This window comes from Rutilus rutilus (assembly GCF_951802725.1).
Source record: "Rutilus rutilus genome assembly, chromosome: 11".
NCBI lineage: Eukaryota > Metazoa > Chordata > Actinopteri > Cypriniformes > Leuciscidae > Rutilus > Rutilus rutilus.
Genome location: NC_140216.1, coordinates 15159934 through 15180150, shown reverse-complemented (window position 1 = coordinate 15180150; position 20217 = coordinate 15159934). Strand labels below are relative to the sequence as shown.

At 37.6% G+C, this 20217-nt stretch overlaps 1 protein-coding gene across 2 annotated transcripts in view; it reads right to left on the bottom strand.

The window, feature by feature from the left end:
* ldlrad4a (low density lipoprotein receptor class A domain containing 4a) overlaps window positions 1–20217 on the bottom strand; it is a 96937-nt gene that overhangs the window by 53847 nt on the left and 22873 nt on the right. For both annotated transcript variants that reach the window (XM_084424153.1, XM_084424152.1), the window contains 2 exons: window positions 18402–18862; window positions 7545–7682 (listed from right to left, as the gene is read on the bottom strand). In XM_084424153.1, coding sequence (XP_084280279.1) covers window positions 7545–7682; window positions 18402–18441 — 178 coding nt within the window. In that variant the 5' untranslated portion in view covers window positions 18442–18862. The remainder of the gene's footprint in view (window positions 1–7544; window positions 7683–18401; window positions 18863–20217) is intronic.

The window sequence follows — 20217 nt, the reverse complement described above, 5'->3', positions numbered from 1 at the left end:
TTGGAAACCTTTTGGAGTCCTACCTGAAGGAAACATGTTTTACGTAATTTTTCATTTGATTGCCGGATGAGACCTTTTGTGCAGCCATTTTGGCCAGGACTCCCTGGTAGATTTATTCTCGTAAAATAAAGGATAAATAAAATAAAATAATTTACGGTATATTAAGAATGAGGGACATTTACAGCTAAAAGTAAACACTTAAATGTAATTAGTTAACACATTAACTTTGGCAGCCTCAAAGTCAGAAGTAGAGACAGATCTTTCCGTATTGCGACACATTTCATATTTAAAGTGTACAAGAATTGGAATATAGCTACTGTGACAGTGACCTCTTGACCTCAAACATATATCACCGCTGGAATCCAACCACAGATAAACTGGTCGAGTGTAACGAGTACGTCGATATCACAGACATAGTTCTGTTGGAAGGTCATGTTGAGCAGGAAAAAAAGTCACTGCAGATTTTCCACCTCAGCGGGCATCAGCACATATCATCCCCTCTCACCAAGACAAGTGCGCATATACAGCTGCAATCAAAATTATTCAACTGTAATAATTTACAAATTTAAGATACAGTTTTTAAAACATTGTATCTATAACAGTTTAGTGGCAAACTAAAAGTGATAATGTCGATATATAATGTAACGCTTTACGTTATAGGACTTTTTTTTGTAAAACAGCCATGACAATTTTTCAACCCCAATTCAACGCTTTAAGTCACTTATTTGTATGGCATGGGACAAAATTGTGTTAAAACACAATTAATCCTTTGGGAAATCTATATCAAAACAGAATTAGCTTGTGCTGTTATACATGCATACATTTAGCCCATGCATGTGCTAAAGTTGAGTAGCAAATATGGCATAAAAGCTATAGAGAACAAAATGTTTTATTACATTAGTAAGTCTATGGCTACAAGAAGATTTCCTAGAGTTCCTAGAGACACAGCTGGCAGCCGTATTCATAAGTTTAAGTTTCATAAATGCAAGATGACCTGATGAAAGAGAAAAAAAAAAAAAACATTTCAATGCAGAGTATTAAGAAGAACACTAGACATGTTGGGACATCTGGCCAAATGCCACTCTAGACCAAGAACATAAAAGGCCGACTTGATTATGCTAAAATTCATTTGGATAGACCTGTGGAGTTCTGGAAGAATGTTTTGTGGAGCTGGAACTTTTTGGACCCGTGAATCAGCAGTATGTCTGGTGGAAAACTTAAGAGCAGAAGAACACCATCTCCATGGTCAAACATGGAGGTGGTCCAGTCTTGTTATGGGGGTGCTTTGCAGTTGCAGGAAGTTGTATGAAGGACATCATGAATTATTTGAAGTATCAAGCCATTTCGGCAAAGATGGTGATGCCTTAGGAGCAGAGACTGAAGCTTGATGATCAATGGACTTTTCATGCAGGACAGCCATCCCAAAGTATCCATCTAAATCTACTTAAGTTTGGTTCAGGGAACAGTCGTAAAATGTTCTTGGAATTCAGTCTTCAGATTTAAGTCTCACCTCTTTTTTTCATACAATAAAAGGCAATGGTCATCAAAACTCAAGTAAAGCATTATATATAGAGCGAATCTCAACTGCTTTGATTGTATCATTGCAAAATGCAAACTTATCGCACAGCTCTAATCTGCTAAATGCAACTATAAGGCATGAAGGTATTAAGATATTAATATTATAAACATTAGCATCATGATTTTCTGTCAAGCTGCTTTGTAACAATGAGTATTGTGACATGACTTGATCATTCTGTGTTCTACAGAAGAAAGTTTGGAAAGGCATGAGGGTGATTAAATGATGATAGAATTTAAAAATGGGTGACATCTCATTAAGACAAAATGTCAGGGATTATGTTTAACAATTAACAATGTTGTTTAACAATCGTTTTACATTGTCTGTTTCCACCTTGTGGCTCTTCAGTGAACCAAAAACCCCTCTGCTCACATCATTCTCCTGTCTGTTTGATGAGCGTATGATAACAAACATTTATTTTCTGCCTGAAAACGCTTTCATTTTCTCAACTCACAGAGTGTGTGTGTGTATGTGTGTGTGTGTGTGTGTGTGGGGGTGGGGTAGTGTGAAGACCCCTCTCGTACAGGGCCCCCCCTGACTCACCCAGACACCAAGTGTCTAGACCATATTCATGATCCATCTGTCTGACTGAACGCTACACTACCGCCGTAGCCATTAGAATCGAAATAATTTTTCAGTCCCCCCCAACCCTGTCTGTTCATCTCTCGTTTTGCCTCCTCTGCGTCTCTCTCGCTTGCTGTCTCTTTCTCGACGTGAAAATCAGCAGTCCTCAGCCTCTGAAAATTCAATCACAGCGCACACAGGTGTCTCTAAAATAGCAGCCAACCGCAGACGCTTTCATTAACATGCGGCCCAGACTGCTAAATATTTTAAGTGCAGCAGTTGGACTTGTTCCATCGGTAAAGAGTGGCCCTTGTCCTGCAGACAGCAAGGAAAAAAAAAGGGAAAAAAAGCATGTTTAAAAAAAGCACATAAAACCAAGCGCTCCCAACGTGGGGAGTGCTCATGGAGAGATGGATGCTGGGGAAGGAGAAAGAGGGAGGAAATAGACACAGCCAATAAAAGCTGAGCTGTAAAAAAAAAAAAAAAAAAAGAAAGTTTTTACAAAAAGTTCTGTTGGTTATAGAAAACTGTCGGTTATAGAGCCATTTTACATTTTCCTCTTCCATCTGAATTGATTTTATTTACAAATATCATGTGTGAATTCACTTTTATGAATTTTGTCAAATATTTTGATAACATCACATCTAAGTCAGTTAATGGCAGAGTTATTATCATCAACAAAATGTACAACGAAAACTAAAACGAATACGAAAACATTTTCATTCCCTGAAATAAAATAAAACCATAATAATTATAATTTTTAATTTGTTACATTTATATAGCGCTTTTCTAGGTACTCAGAGCGCTTTACATGGAAGGGGGAATCTCCTCAACCACCACCAATGTGCAGCATCCACCTGGATGATGCGACGGCAGCCATATTGCGCCAGACCGCCCACCACACACCAGCTTACTGGTGGAGAGGAGACAGTGATGAAGCCAAGCAGTATATGGGGATGATTAGGAGGCCATGATGGACAGAGGCCAAGGGGCAAATTTGGCCAGGATGCCGGGGTTACACCCCTACTCTTTTTCGAAGGACATCCTGGGATTTTTAATGACCACAGAGAGTCAGGACCTCGGTTTAACGTCTCATCCGAAGGACGGATAATTACAAAAAATCTAAACTAAAATACATTTCCATATATAAGTTATACAATTATGTCTTCATACCAAAAACCCACTCTCACCCAATTGTGAGAAAAAAAATCTGAATTGTGCGATAAAAAGGTTGCAATTACCTTTTTTCATTTTATATTTTGTGGCAGAAACAAGCTTCCATAGAATACAGAGTGGATCGCATTGCTGAATAAAACCAACTAAACCCACTTATATACACTCAGTTCAAAAAAATGAACCTTGAGCACATTTGTTGAAGTTTTAAAGAGTTAACCGCCTGTATGGCCTTGAGTGAGTGACATCATGCAAGAAAAAGAGAGTGTTTATGTATGCGAGTAAAACAGAGAACTAAAGCACACATATTCATAAACAAATAGTGTCCATCCACATACAAACACACATTCAGACACCTATGAGCAACGCATTCATGCACAGGATGTAAGGGGAAGGTCATACAAACAACTATACAAACCGATTCGGTAAAAGCCCCTGTTAAACAAACACACAAACGCAGTCTGCTAGCAAAGGATAAAAAAAAAAAATCAACCTTCAACAACAACCAGTGCAACACTGATGCAGACAGAGTCAAAATAACATCAGCATAACATGACAGCTGTTCAGTACCAAACACTTTTCCAAAATGCAATATCTAATAAATTTGATGAAATCACTAATACTTGCTGATATTTTTATTTAGCATGGATGCACTCAATTGATCAAAAGTGTCAGTAAAGACTTTTACATGGTTATGATTTCCATTTCAAATAAATTCTGTTCTCTTTTTCTCCTTCTATTCATCAAAGAATACTGAAAATTCTGTTTCCAAAACAATATTAAGCAGCACAACTATTTTTAATATTCATAATAAGTGTTCCTTGAGCAGAAAATCTGGATATTAGAATAATTTCTGGAGGATCTTGTGACACTAAAGACCGGCGTAATGATGCTGAAAATTCAGCTTTGCCATCACGGGAATAGATAATATTACAGGGGGAATTACAGAACCCAAACTCTTGAAAAGTATAGTGTCATATTCTTAAATTGCAATCATTTCCAGTTAACACATCACATCATCCGAATTATTAAATGTTGCTGTCTGTGTTATACTTCAATACTTTCTGCAACAGAAAGGGAGTACAATCATCAAACTAAAGTTGTCCATTTGTGTTGGCGATCGTGCTGCATTCACTCACAAAAATAAATGTTTTATATATTTACGGTAGGAAATGTACAAAATATCTTCATGGAACATGATCTTTACTTAATATCCTAATGATTTTTGGCATAAAAGAAAAATCGATAATTTTGACCCATACTTATTGGCATATATTGACCCATATTGTTGGCTTTTGCCACAAATATACCCATGCGACATGTGACTGATTTTGTGATCCAGGGTCACATATATGCAACGCAAATCATGATGTTTTACATGAATATTAACTTTAATAGAATTACAGAAAAATATTGAGTAGTGCCTTAAATGACTGAATCTTGACATTAAAGCTGGGACCGAGATGGGTCTTGTGCATGTTGCCCACTTGGGTCATACCAAGTACCAAGTGCAATCCTACATGAAATCCATCTGGGCAATTAACATGGGGCCATTATGGAACCCGCGGACAATCCTACATGGGGCCCATTTTACAGCCCATTTCAAACCCACATGGGCCCCAAATACAAATGTTGGCTGGGTTCAGAGGTGGGAATGTGTGTGTTCCAGCACATTTTTACCTTGTAAACTTGTAAACACTTAAAATTGTGGTTGGGTAATTTTGGTTATTTAGAATGTTCTGTTCCTTTCACATAATATTGCAACCTTTAGCCTATATTTTAAAACAATGTATACTATACATTACATAGACTTCAATTTGAACACTGTTTGAAAGAGAACACTGATCAAATTTAAGGGTATTATTTGATTAAATCAGAATTAAAAAATTGGCAGATTAATAAATTATCAAAATAATTATTAGTCGCAGTTCCAATAAATAGTTCAAACTCTCAAATCTGATTGGATAGGCCACTTTCTTTGTAAAACAGCTAACACACATCAATTAACATATCTGCAATATCATCTACAGTTATGCTTACTGTATTCCTCAGCAGAAGAATTGTTCTCAGTATATACACTCTATATATACTACATGTTTATAGCCTAAAAGTCCTTGCACACGGAGTTTCGTATTCGTTTTTTGTTTTCGTCATTCGGTAGCCCTGAATTGTCAAAACACCTCTCAAAATGCTTGCTACAGATGCGAAAAACACAGAAAATCTAACCCGATTTAAAAAAAATGTATGACGGATGAAAGTTTCGGAGGCAGTGCCAGTGTGTAAACGTGATTGACACAACATGAGGACGTATTTATTTTTAACGGGCAAAAATTTTGTACAAGAATTTCGGACAAGGACCTTAAAGGGTTAGTTCACCCAAAAATGAAAATTCTGTCAGTAATTACTCACCCTCATGTTGTTCCAACCCCGTAAGACCTTCGTTCATCTTCGGAACACAAATTAAGATATTTTTGATGAAATCTGAGAGCTGGCTCACTCCTCCATAGACTTCTAAGTGACCGAAACTTGCGCGCAAAAACAACAAAAATAACGACTTTATTCCACTATTCATTTCCTTCTCTCTGGGCCTCGAGTTGGTTCACGTAGTGTTTTTGCGTAGCGCGTCTGTGTTACACGTCACCACGTAGGCTCACTATTGGCCGACGCTGGTCATGCGTGTGATGCGTGTGACGTACAACACAGACGCGCTGCGCAAAAACACTACGTGAACCAACTCGAGGCCCAGATAGAAGGAAATGAATAGTGGAATAAAGTCGTTATTTTTGTTTGTTTCTGCGCACAAAAAGTATTCTCGTCGCTTGATAAACTTAAGATTGAGCCACTGTAGTCACTTGGACTATATTAACGATCTCTTTAATACATTTTCTGGGCCAGCAAGTTTCGGTCACCTAGAAGTCTATGGAGGAGTAAGCCAGCTCTCAGATTTCATCAAAAATATCTTAATTTGTGTTCCGAAGATGAACGAAGGTCTTACGGGGTTGGAACAACATGAGGGTGAGTAATTACTGACAGAATTTTCATTTTTGGGTGAACTAACCCTTTAACTGTGGTAAATTAAAAGTAGGCCTACCACACCTCTCTTGGCATACTGTTGTTCAAAATATCACTAAAGCAAGATGGACCAGCAAAGACAACAGTAGAGAACACACAGCAAAGAGATCAAGGCGACTAAAAGGTTGTCTGTGATCTCAATCCCGTGTGAATCGGCCATGTCTGTAATTTGCAAAGTAAAAATTCCCCTGCAAATGACCTACCATATTTCGCCAAACACCGAGGTCCTGTGATAATATTAGTCCCGTGCGTATCGGCATCTCTGTGATTTGGCGGGGTCGTTTATAATTTTTTCAAGGTTTTTGTTTCCTGTGCGCTTTTTTATCCATCTTTCGTGAAGAAAGGTTGGAGTGTTTTGATAGTATTTTGGGTGCTGGGTAATATCGCTATACACCATACAACTATACAATTTGCAGAAAGAGAAATTTCTAAATCACACGAGGTCCCCAGATAATACTAATCCAGTGCGAATAGGGTTTAATTTTTCAGTAGCATAACAGCAGTTCAGCTGTTTTCATAATAGTGCAGCTTTTCCAGTAACAAGCTATTTTTTTCCAACAAGTAGTGTTATATTGCTGTTTTTATGACACATTCAGCTTTGCAACCAATTGTGACAGTAATCAAACACTCTAGTATTCTGTCACGCTCCAATAGCATTGAGAAGTCTGATTCAGTTGCTTAGTTTGGACTATCATAATATACTAGTTCAAAGAAAGAAAAATGTATTCAACAATTCTTTTTTGTAGTGAAATATTTAAATGCTGCTGTTTAGTACTATGTTGTCAACTCAGGTGTATAAATTAGGGTAATTTTTATTTGTTTAGTGTAAATAATGTGTATTAACACATTGCTTAAATAAATGCTTTGTTAATAATGAGGATGACTTTTTAAGCTATGAAACTTGCAGGATGTTAATAAAAAAACAAAAAAAATAAAGGCAAATTTGATTTCTCATGTCATGACCCCTTTAATTTACAGACACTAACTCGCTTCAATGTAACTACTTTTGGATAGTTTACTACCATCTGCTCTAAAAGGACAGTTAGCCGAGCATTCAATTCTGAGAAGCTTTCTACTGTAGCTTCCCCAACACTGATGCAATATCACCTGCCAGAGATGCAGATGTGGTGTTGAGACAGAAGTGGGTGGATGGACTTACACTGGATGGTGTCTGGGGGTGGAGGTACAGCATCAGGACAATGTTCCTCATCACTGTTGTCTCCACATTCATTCAGATGATTACAAATCAGCGAGAGAAGTTTCAGACATCTGCCATTGGTGCAGTGGAACTTGCACTCTGCAGTAAGACAAAGAGAAAAATGTGCCTTCAAGGGTGGATGGTTAGGATTGTTAATACACAATGCGGCACTATTATACAACTGAAGGCATCACATACCAGACAGACTGAATAATTAAGTATATGCAGGTTGATGTAATACACCACATGGAGGAAAATAACAATTATAATTTGGCTTTGGGTGGAGTGCTAAGATAAAAGAGATATTTCAAAACTTTATAGCACATGTGAAACATTTCTACCCGGTTGCTCTTTGACTAGTCTAAACCTCAGACGGTACGCCCATAGACCATTCACGGGCTGTCTGATGGATACTGCACACAAAAATGGTATGAGCTGGCTAAAACAGTAAGCTCCAATCTGACTGGCTGGTTTCTAAACAATTTATGGGATGCAGAGTGCACAGATTTTTATTCTGATAACTGCTAGGCCATGGTTTCAATAAGTGACAACATCTTTGACTGATAATTAAGTCTTGATAACAAATAATTATGAAATATTATTGAATATATTAATTATTTTATATATTCTAGTGTCAGCACAATAGCACAAAATAAAATATACATTAAAACAAATGTTGTAAATTACGTGACTGATAAGTCGGTAGCAATGGAAATATTTTACAACATATTAAAAATGTTTACATAAACCTATTACATACTTTATGTGAGTAACTGGCCAGAGTTATTTTAGTACTATTTATATACCAATATTGTATTTATTAAGATTTTGAATTGGCTTTTCATTTAAAAGGTAAGTTAGGCCATTTTTGGAGAGGCTAGCAATTGAATAAACTCACCTGCCTGTAGCCTTAGTAATCCTGAAGACATTAATTAGCTAAACTCTGCAAGACAGCGGCACTACAGGACCGATGTTGCCTATCCCTGACTTAGGATCGGTTTCTATCCGTTTTAATGACAAAATAAAGGCATAGAACCAGTTTATTTGTAGTGCACTGACAACATAGTTTTATATAATTTGTTTAATAATAAGGTTTTATATATATATATATATATATATATATATATATATATATATATATATATATATTAAATAAATAAATACTTACAAACAAAAAAACATTTGAGCTGCAAATGATAACTTCACACTCATTTGAAAGTAACCTATAACATCCTATGACATGAAATTCATCTAAATTTAAAATATCTCATGGATGTGGTTATTGAGCCATTTGACGTCGTTCTTTTACATTTACTCGCTTTAAATGCATATTTCCCGCAGTGCACAGTTGAGGCCAAAGTATGTTTTTACATGTACACGAGGGTCAGCATATTTTTAACGCACCGCCGGATTTTTACGCGCAGGTCGCACATGCGCATACATATTTTTTTTTGCAGTAATTACTTTATCCACAAGGTTCCAACCGTGCCCTGGGGGTTTCGATTCACAAGGTAGTTGAAGAAAAACAGCATAAACGGAACAGACTGGAACGCATGGAAGCTACAGCGAGATGAGAGATTGTGCGAAGAAGTTAGAAAGTACCCTCATTTGTACAACTCTAGCATGAAAGAATACAAAGATATTTACATGGGTTGTAACTCGTGGCGACAGATTGTACGCAAGTGAAATACTTTGCAAAGCTGTGCGTTTGACTGTGCGTAAAAAAACCGAAGTATACTTTCTGCTTTGTCCTAAAGGCACCAGGGCTGCTGTGGCGCCAGGGCTTGGGCCCATCAGCGCTGCATGCAGCTATATTTTTAGTTTAAATTTGAGATATTTTTATGTTTTTGTTATATGTTTTGTTCGTGGTTTTTTTTTTTTACAATTGTATTTTGTTTTATTTTATTTTGTTTTTAACTTAAAATTATTTTATTTCAGTAGTTGCCAAGAACATTTCACATTTTCACATTTATATCAGCAATATTATTAATAGTTTTAGTTAACAATAAAACTGGACAGGCCCAAAGTGTCAAAAAGTCATGGTACTTTTATGGTAATTTTTTATTTTATTTTAAACAATATGTTCTATTTTTAGAGCTTAAAAGTGTGCAAATATGGCTTATGTCATTATATAAAAAAGAGCAGCTTGGACATTCTGCACAAAAAAAAAAAAAAATAATAATAATAATAATAATCTGCTCGTCTTACAAGGAAGAAATCAAATGAGTTTGGAACAATACGAGGGTTAGTGAATGATGACAATTTACATTTTTGGTTAAACTGTTCCTTTAAGGATAAGATCAACACCACTGAAAAGATCAAATGTACAATAAAAAATTTCTTTCATTGTAAAGGTCATCATAATTTCTCCCTCCAGTCAACAAAAAAGAGCCATTGTTAATCTTTTGCACAGGTGCATTTAAAAGATCCCAAGGAAGAGAACATACGAGGCAGTTGTTCAGCAGGCTGCTCGGAATAAAAGAGGTCAGGGATGCTGTGATAGAGTTTTACATGTCTCTAATCTACCCAGACTCATGATGCGTGACCTGACGCCGCACCGGATGACATAACATCTACCATAAAACATTCACTTCAGAGCCATTATAGCAGGCAGGGATTTCTGCAAGCTTGTATCAGGCTGTAAGCTGGCCGCTGTCTCGTCTGTGGCGTTAATCGCAGATTTGATCACCAGCAAGGGAAATGAGACACTATGTTTAAGACGCCAGTCTCTAAACAACGGCCAAACAAACTCGAACACATTTGAATGTCTGGTTGAGGACAGACAACCATCTATCTGTCCTGAGCAGACAGCCAGGCGTGTCACTCAATTTAAGGATGATCTAGAAATGTAGACCAAAGTCTGAGCCATGCAGACATTGCTGCCATTATCTCTGTGGTTTGCAATATAAACTAGATTTTTACAATTTCTGAACAAAATGTGAGTGGTGCTTGTTGTGTGCAAAACTCGCTGCCATAATGCTAGGGTGTTTAGGTTTGTGGCTTTCAAGTCACTTTGCAGTCACTTAGTAGAACAAACAGATCTTCATATCACAACATTTCTTTATTTTCTCTATATATTTTAATTGTGTACAGACTTCTTCTGTTTTTTTGTACAAACGTTAATGAAGACACAGTATTATTTTTCTAGCCAGTCCGATTTCATATTTCAGATTTAACTTCACCAAAAAGTAAAATAAAAACAACTTGTGGTTGGTTGCTTTACATTACGGTCAGACGCTAAAAACATCGCAGGGTAAAAACATCCTTAAATTTACTTGCATAGCACTTTAACATAAAAAACATAACAAATAAAGACATTCAATCCTTTGCATTTAGCAGATCAGAGCTGTGCGATAATATTGTTTACATTTTGTGACACACAAGCAATCAAGCAGTCGAGATGCTTTACGTGAATACTGTATGTATATGAATAAAGTTGGACAAACTTGTATGTCTACCTTTATGAAAAGAGCTGGGCATTTATAGTTACATTTTGCAATAAAAAAAGAAAAAAGCCAGTTGTGTTGTGCTATATAGTGTACATATAATGATATATAATTTTATATCCAACTTTATATACAGAGATGTGCGATAATACAGAAATATTTTTTAACGATATTACAATCGAGCAGTTGAGTTTTGCTATAGAGTACCGCTTAATTGAGAATATTGTGTGTACAGGTAAGACTGAAAGCATTTATTTACAATGCTGAGCTATTTTTCCAAGTTAAATGTAAGTCTAATCACTAAAACTAAATTATTAAAGCTTTAGTCTAATCTTTTAGAAAAAAGATGTCTGTATCAAAAACAGTGAAGGGCGAGTAACACACCAACGTTTAGGCCTAATACTTCAGATAAATAGTTTGTCTACTTCACTAACCCATAAGCAACAGTAATAGTGATTTTTGCTTTGAGGTGTGGTCATATTACTGAAATTTTGGCGCAATTTCATGAGCAAAAATGGACCATTATTGATTGTCAATAGTGTAGTGATGTATTGACGCTTTTCCATTACCAGTACCAGCTCGACTCGACTCGCTTTTCGCTCCGTTTTCCATTGCAGATAGTACCTCCACAATAGTACCTGGTCGTCATAGCGACGCCGCAGGAAACTGCCGTGACTTAATCTTCTACGCGAGACCTTTATTTTACTGTCTATGCGCGAGACACACCCGCTACCCACACAAACAGGACAATGGAGGAAATCGAGTGTATGCTGTTTTTGGATGGTTTTGTTTTTGCTGTTTTTTATTCAGGATACTCTGTCTGGCGCGTGCAATGATGACGCAGTGAAAAGTGACGATTCTCTCTCGATTCTGACCAATCAACAGTCTGCCGTGTTTACTTTTCACGTCACATTTTAGTGTCGCCTCAGCTCACTTAGAACCTCGCCAGAGGTGGTACGAAAAAAAGTACCTGGAAGCAGGTACAGGTACAACTTTTACACAGTGGAAAACCAAACAAAGCCGAGTCGAGTCGAGTCGAGTCGAGCTGGTACTGTGTAGTGGAAAAGCACCATATGTAACACAGCTTACACAGAACTCAATTTCAAACACAATTTTTGTTGGTCAGCGTGGCAAACTTGCAGGACCAACTTGAACCTAATGCGTCGCCTTCACTTTAAACTCCAGATTGAAATGAATTTCAAACGCAAGATTTCGCAGATCAAGAGTAAATGTAACCGTGCCATTTGGTACATTGCCAGTGTGTCTGATGCAGCAGTGTTTTTGTCCTGCAGTTGAGCAGGACACTTTCTCTCGCTCGCCTGTCTGCTCAGCCAAACTGATGCTCTCTGACCGTTCTCCGTGTCATCGTCTGCCCATCGCACAATCGCCTGCCATTCTCATGACTCATTCGACCCTGATAAGACCTCAAACCACCCTGCGTGTCTGGGTTCTCTTCCCTGGCCCGGCTGTTGAAGTCACCTGCCCTCCACTCCCCTGAAGCAGTCAGACAAGGCCATCTGTATGTGGCGGTGGAGATCATGGGATGGATGGGTGTGAGAGAAGCCTCAGTGCCTATATTTACCCTGCACCTGGGATTTGGAGTCCGCCAGCAAGTTCAGGCCAAGTGTGTCAGCTGTTCAATGTCTGCGGTTTGTTGTCTTTTTTGTCTTAATTTTCCATTTGACATCATGAAATAGCATTCGCAACCCACTTTATTTCCACAATGTAGTCATGAAGTGAAACAGGATATAAAAAATATAAAAAAATAAAAAAACAATGAATAGTGGGACTTGATTGGATCATGAAAAGTGGGCATTCCAGTTCGACATGGGCTACTCCCATCTTGGAGCACAGCCAACACTTACTTTTAAGACGTTTTGATGGCAAGTATCAAAATGGTAATACTTATTTTCCGAATGATTTGCTATTATTGCAGTAAACTTTATAACATTATCATTTACTGACATTAAATTACTTTGTCAACTAATTGTCAAGACATCAGAAAGCATGCAATGCCTACAACATTAGCCATGCACAACTTTTGTTTCAATCGGACTGAATTCATTCCGATTGATGAATCCTAACATAGTGTTTACATGAACGCTAAACATATGATAGGATTGATGTGCGCGTTTATATGTCACTAGCTTCAAATCGAAATAGATTTTTTGACATGCGCACACTGCACAAATATATAGAGTTTTCTGCTGTTTGCGCATAATAACTACTCTCCTACATTGGTTCGTTGTTTGTTTTAAACAGCAGACTTAATACTGATCCATTTCTGGTCATAATTTGGAGATAAAATTGAAAGGAGTGAAAGGAGAATTTTAGAATGACGGGACACTCATTTATATGACACTTTATTGACCCGGAAGAACCGCTTGTTCCGAGCGTCATACGTCATTATGCTATTTCAACGTCATTGCACATGCGCAGTCCTTTCAGTTTTGTTTTTCAATCTGATCAAGTGTTTACATGTTCTCTCGATCGGATTAGAAAAGGAATAAACCACCCCTTTCAATCCGATCGAAATTTCATTCGGATCGAGCTCAGTCGGATCGATTAAGGTGTTTACATGTAGGCTTTTCAGTCCGATTGAGCCGTCAATCCGATTACAGACGGATTATTAGGTTGCATGTAAACAGCAAATGTCTAAACAGCTAATTGCCTATTGGTTAACACATTAACCAATAGCCTAAACAGCCTGTTGAAAGTTAGCATGAAATAGAAGTTCATTCTTTCTACTTTCTAAATGCATCTAATTGATCTCATTGTAAATGATTCATCTATCCATTTTTTGAGCTTGTAATTTTTTATCAAAAACTCGGTACTGGTCACTCAACAATGCTCTTATTAAAATATTTGACCAATTTTATAGTCTACCAATGATAAAACTGTGCTAGATGATGCGTTTTGCGATGGAGGGTCAATGGTAGGGAGCCTTTGAGCTCCATTATGATGATAGACTGTGCTTATGATCACAACTATATAGTGATTTTCAAGTTGAAATTGTGCATAACGCACAACACTGACTGTAAAATATGTATTTTAGGTATGGGAGTGACATATTTTGAGTTTTGATATTTGGGATACGGTCATTGGGCTAATTTTGTGCTATTTTTGATTGGCTATTAAACTAGTTCTGTTTTGCAGACCTGGCAACCCTGGTCCCACCCCCAAATCACATCATTGGTTGAGACAAAGTTTCTATGTGAAGCTATGTAGGATATTCAAACAAACAGAGCAGTGTTTTGAGCCACAGAGCTTCTGTATTTACAAATCCACGTGCAAACGGCTTTACTGATAATTGTCTCTGCGTGTTAAACGGGGATAGGAGAAAGTCAAAAGGAATTACACACACTACCTTTAAAAAGATGAAAAATATATATATACGTAATTAGCCAGAATCAGATATTATGTATTTTGATACTTTGCTGTCTAGTTTGGATAAGATGTCTTGCTGCATTACACAAGTCTTGTGTACTTCTCCACTGGATTTCTCCTCCAAGGCTGCGAAATGAGTTTTGTTCTTAATACCTTTAATCTTATTTGGACCTTGTCTCCCACACATCACGCTATATCTTTTGTCACTTTCAACACTCCCCTCCCTGTCTTTCTCCCTCAGTCTGTGTCTGTCGCCGCCTCCAGGTCTTGGCTCCTTTATTAAGAAAAGAAAATAAGAGCGAGGAAGCCTGCGAAAATTTTCTGCGCCAAATTCCCCAGCACATTGAGGGGGAGCAGTGTGTGTCGTGGTGAGAAGAGAATGACCTCCGCCGGCTGAGCTTGGATAATTAAGTGTGCATGCATAGCAGAACCGAGTCAAAAAGTGCGAGACGGAGCAGCCGTCGCAATATGTTCTCACTTTATTAACATTTCTGAGTAAAATGTAAAACAGACAAGGGCTAGACGATGTACTACATATAGCTGGTGTGATGGTCTTTTTTTAAAGTTGAAAACTATTAAGCTAATTTTGTCACACTCTGAAACGCCTTTAACTTTAGATTTAAAGTGCATGTAATTAGACGGGAGCGTTTAAATAGGTCAGTGCATCGCAATGGCTCAAAACCTATGAAAACAAGCCCAGCTAACCAGAGTTTAACCTTGCAAGTATCAATTGTTTTTGTGGTCCCACAATTATCAGGTGTCTTTAACTATGTACTAACATTTAAATTAATAATTTGATACAATACACTTATTGTGTACGTGTATGTTTATACAATGTACTTATATATTTTTTTAAATACCTGCATGTAATCACAGCTGTAATTAATCTCTGTAATTACATCTGTAATTAGGCTACTCTGTTGACCCTTCCCTTACCCCTTAACCCACCTGTAAACCTACCCAAACCTGTCCCTAAATTTACCCATATCCCATCTCAATAGCAGTAAAAGTGTTTTGCAATACAAAATCAACACAATAACTACATTGTACTAATTTTTTTATTTAAGTACATAGTAGTAAGGACACCTAATATAAAGTGTAACCAATCTCCCCCATCCTGTTTGTTTAGTATCACCGTATTCCCCGGCATTTAGCCCACGGTAAACTCCCCCAACCTATCTGAATCTCCCTACGCAAACCTGCGTGCTGTGGGTTCACAGAATGACGGGAATCGATTTGGAAGCTGTCCACACTCAAAACGCCTCTGCCATGAAACACCAACACAATTCCATCTTCATGAAGAATACGTGTGTGTGTGTGTGTGTGTGTGTGTGTGTGTGTGTGTGTGTGTGTGTGTGTGTGTGTGTGTGTGTGTGTGTGTGTGTGTGTGTGTGTGTGTGTGAGAGAGAGAGGGAGAGAGAGAGGGAGAGCAAGCACAGGCATCAGTAGTTTCAGTCTCTGTTGCTAGGCAAAATCATGAGCAAATTAAATCAAATCATATTGACACAAAAACAGTGGCAGCATACATTTCTTTGATTAGGATCAAATTAACTTAGATATTAAATGAACAGATATTAACAGATATACCGATATTAAATGAAAAGTGACTTGACTGAACAATGCCAGGGACGTGTATCTAACAATTTACATGATACTTTGATTGTGATTTGGTAGTATTTGTATAAAAAGATTTACTAAGCTTCAACGCTTGTCTCGTTACTAAGCATGTCTCCGTCAAATATTTTAAAGCAATAAAATATTGTCATTCTGTATTTTAGTTAAACTTATGTTAAAGAATAGTTCACAAAAAAATATTCTGATATTTACTCATCCTTATGTCCTTCAAACCTAAATTTCCTTTATGCATGGAAAACGAGAAGAAGTTTGGAAGATTGTTCAAGCTGCTCTTTTCCATGCAACAAAAGTTCCCTAAAAAATTTTTTGTCAGTTTATTAAAATATGGCAAACTGAAGCTTTTCTATAGGTGATGTGGGTTAATGCCACATTTGAATTGAGCGTAAAAATTAATACAGCACACAAGTAATGTGAACTACTTTTCAAGAGCAGGTCTGACATTTTGCAGAATTTCTTTCTGAGCTCCAGAGAAGTCATACAGGTTTAGAACGACATGAAGGTGAGAAAATTATGACAGAATGTCAATATATTTATATTTATGTTTATGTCAATATGTTTATATCTGAATATGTTTATTCTGACTACACCTATCTATGTCTTTATATATTTATTTTTTTATTCTAAAATTTATTATGTGTCTTGTTATATTTATATGTGTATACTGGAAGCTTCAATACCAAGGTAAATTTCGTGAGTGCAAGCACACTTGACAATAAAGCTTTTTCTGATTCTGATTTTAGTGCAAACTTTGTTTGTGTTAAATTTTAAACCAGCTTTGTAATGTTTGTTTGGTTTTGCTAGTTTAAACGTTTCATTCTGTTGTGACTACTTTGACTGACAGGTTGCTCAAGACCGTGGGCCGGCGCTCTTCCCCCTCAGCTGGAGAGCCCATCACATGCTTTTGAACAAAATGTTCTGGTTTTTCATTTCTCTCCATGATGAATAAAGAGCAGAACAGTGTGACCCCGGCTCAGCTTGGGGGCCATCCAGTTGTTAAAACAATATCCTCTACCTCAGGTCTCTCAGGAATTTTTGGATGTATGGGTCCAAATTCCACTCCAAGTTCAAATTCCACATCTGATATTAAAAACTGGATCCTGGAGAATTTTCAGTGTCAGCACTTGGCTGGCCCCGGACAAAGACAGAAGTTTCATTTTCTGAAAACATTCTCTTTTTTGATTTTTGTGAAACATAACCTCCTAACATGATAGTGACTCCTTGCAGTTTAAAAAGATGCGATGTGCAATTTCGGAGAGGCTAGCAATAGCAAGCTAGCTTTGAAAACATAAGATCCTACCCTCCCTAAAGTCACGCCTCCTCCAAAACACATGAACGCGCACAGCAGAAGTCAGCAAAGCATTACAAAAGATACCGTTAAATTACCTCAAGTCTCAAAGCACATAACATTACAATAATAATGAACGTAAACAACTTACAGAGCTCTTACTTGTACCACCTGACTGCTGCAGATTCATTTCGGCATTGATAGAGTTGACATAGAAATGCAAAAAGCTGTGTATGAGAACGGCTCAGAGTAGAACGTCACGAGTTGCCATCTTGTAATTACGGTTACGTAGCATAAGCTTGTCTTTTGGTTCAGGAGGAACTGTAAAAGGTGGCTGCTGTTTGGTTGTGGCGCTCAGTGACTGTCTGTCTAAAAACTCTGCATAGCCTCATGAAACGTGCTGATGACGCAATGATTGGATGAAAATGGTTTGGTCCTGAGACTTCCACAGAAGACATACAGTATGTACATGTGTTAATATTTAGACCACTTCTATTATTGATTGCTATCAGAATGTGAACAGAGTTTAAACCAGTATAACAAAAAGTGTAAAAAATATTAGTGTACATTTTTTGCTACTGACACCTATGGGGCATCATGCACCCATGTTTTTAAAGTGGCTCACTTCTTTCCTTGACCAAGTAAATTTGCACCTGAACAGCCAGCAATCAGTATACAATTGAGTTTTATGGAAAAGCTATTTTGTTGGTATTGCATGGAAATTCTTAATTTCAAGTGAGATTAGATGATTTTCAGTTTAAAACATGATTTGCGGAAGGTGTAACTCACACATGAATGGGAGATTTCTTATTTATTATTGTTGTTGTAGATATAAAAACAGGAAGTTGAACTGGGAAGTAACTGACTGGTTATGTGATCATAGCAGCAACTACAAGGACTCACCTTATATAGAATAAAAGTGATAAATGATGTGGAGTCTTAATCAGAAGCAATTGTACATCAGTTGTAATATTTCATATATACTATTAATTTATTTATGCGTAAAACTTTAAGGAGAAACTTAATTTACTTAGTACACCTATCAAGGAGTAAAGTGATTCTTACCTGTGTTATTATATGTGGCTGGGTAGTCAGCTGCCTGCATACTGCCCTTGCAGTAATGCTTTTATCTGCAGCTTTAACCAGTCCAGTAGAAAGAGTGTTGCTGTGTGACCTCCATTTTGGATCCTCTGGTTCAGCTCATGTATGGCAGTTGTTCTTTAAAGTCCTCCTGGCCAGAGGAAGTGCTGGATTTGCTAAATGACCAGTTACAAAACTCACTGTGGTGAAAATGCTTGCTAAACAAGGGACCCTATCCTCCAAGCCATGGATATGCAGCCATGGCCAACTGTGCAAAGTTTCACTCTAAAGCTTGGAAGTGTTCAACGTGTCTGCTAAAACTGTCTTTCTTTCCACTTCTCAGGCTTGGCATGTGAGTGACACAGATGCCCATAGGCACCGTCCTATCCAATGTGCCATGGATGTCATCCTTCCTCAGGAGTGCTGGAGTTTCTTCTTAGGAGAAACTGTAGAGAAAAAAGAAAGAGAGAAAACTGGTTAACATGATTATATTTGAACAAGTGATTCCTGTTCCCCTTGGCTGGTTGATTTCGGAAGAGAGCCATATGGAAGACTACACTGGAGAAACAACCTTCTTTATTTGTTCAGATGCAAAAACACAGCAGGGTGGCACTTTGAAGTCTAGAGATAAATATAACTGGGGGTGGCGTGCACACCTCTGAAAGTAAAATCATCTCCACTTCAAACACTACAGGGAGAAGAGAAGCCCGCTCAACAAGAAAAGGCAAATGAAACATTGTTAGCAAAAAGTACAAATGCGTAGAAAAAAAATATAAAGCAAAGAATATGGATATGTGTAGGGCAGCTATGGACACAGCAGTCTGGTTTTGACTGCTCTTATCTATCAAAGCACCATGTAACAGTCAAGTCATTAGGAACCGGACGGAGACTCTATAGCCATCTATGATAGAGGTCTGCATGGGCGTTATATTGACCCTAAAGTCTAGGAATGTGCATATTTTCAAAATCGGATGCCTTAACGACTAGTTGACTAATCATTCTTAAGAAAGCTCTGTATAATTAGGCTGTTTTTAAGTTCACTCCACCCTGACTGTACATGGTTTTAAATGGGTGCTTATATAAGGCACATTCTTACATTCAAAAACAGCTGGATGGAGGGCAGCAGAATGTAAGTGAAGTTGTGGAAGACTGGAAGAATGTAAGAGGAAGATTTTAAAAGAGGAATTCTTTTTAACCTGAACTCTCATGGATGCGCAAAAAAACAGCACATGAAGCAATGCAATGGACAAATACATTATTCTGAATTAATTGCATAGGATTGTAACAATAATAAAAGTAATGTGAAAGGGCTTAAACCAGCCCGTAAACAAGCCCCTGTGACCTGACCGACCTAATCAGTGCTGCAAAATTTTAACACCATATTCCAATAGTCCAACTTTGAATGATTTTATCTTGAGACTTCTGCAGCACTAAGTCCAAATGTTTTCAAACAGAAGAACTATGTGAACACTCATTAAGAAACATGTCTGCTCGCTGTCTAGCCTAACTATGACCCTGAGTCTGCAAAATTACACAAAGCTCAGGGTTCAGACAACCAGCAAGTCAATTTTGAAAATATTTAGGTTTTCACATAGCAAGACCTGATCAGGAGACAGACTACTAATATGTGGATGCAGATTGGCACAGACAGTGTGTTTAACTCAAGGATGAGAATGTCTAATTTGAAAAACAGTGGATTTGATTTATAGCGATAAGGATGTGGAGGCAGTTAGGAAGGAGCGTGAGTGAAGTTTTCTTTTTGTCCCCAGGACAGAGTTTGTTCATTGTTTGACTGACAGCT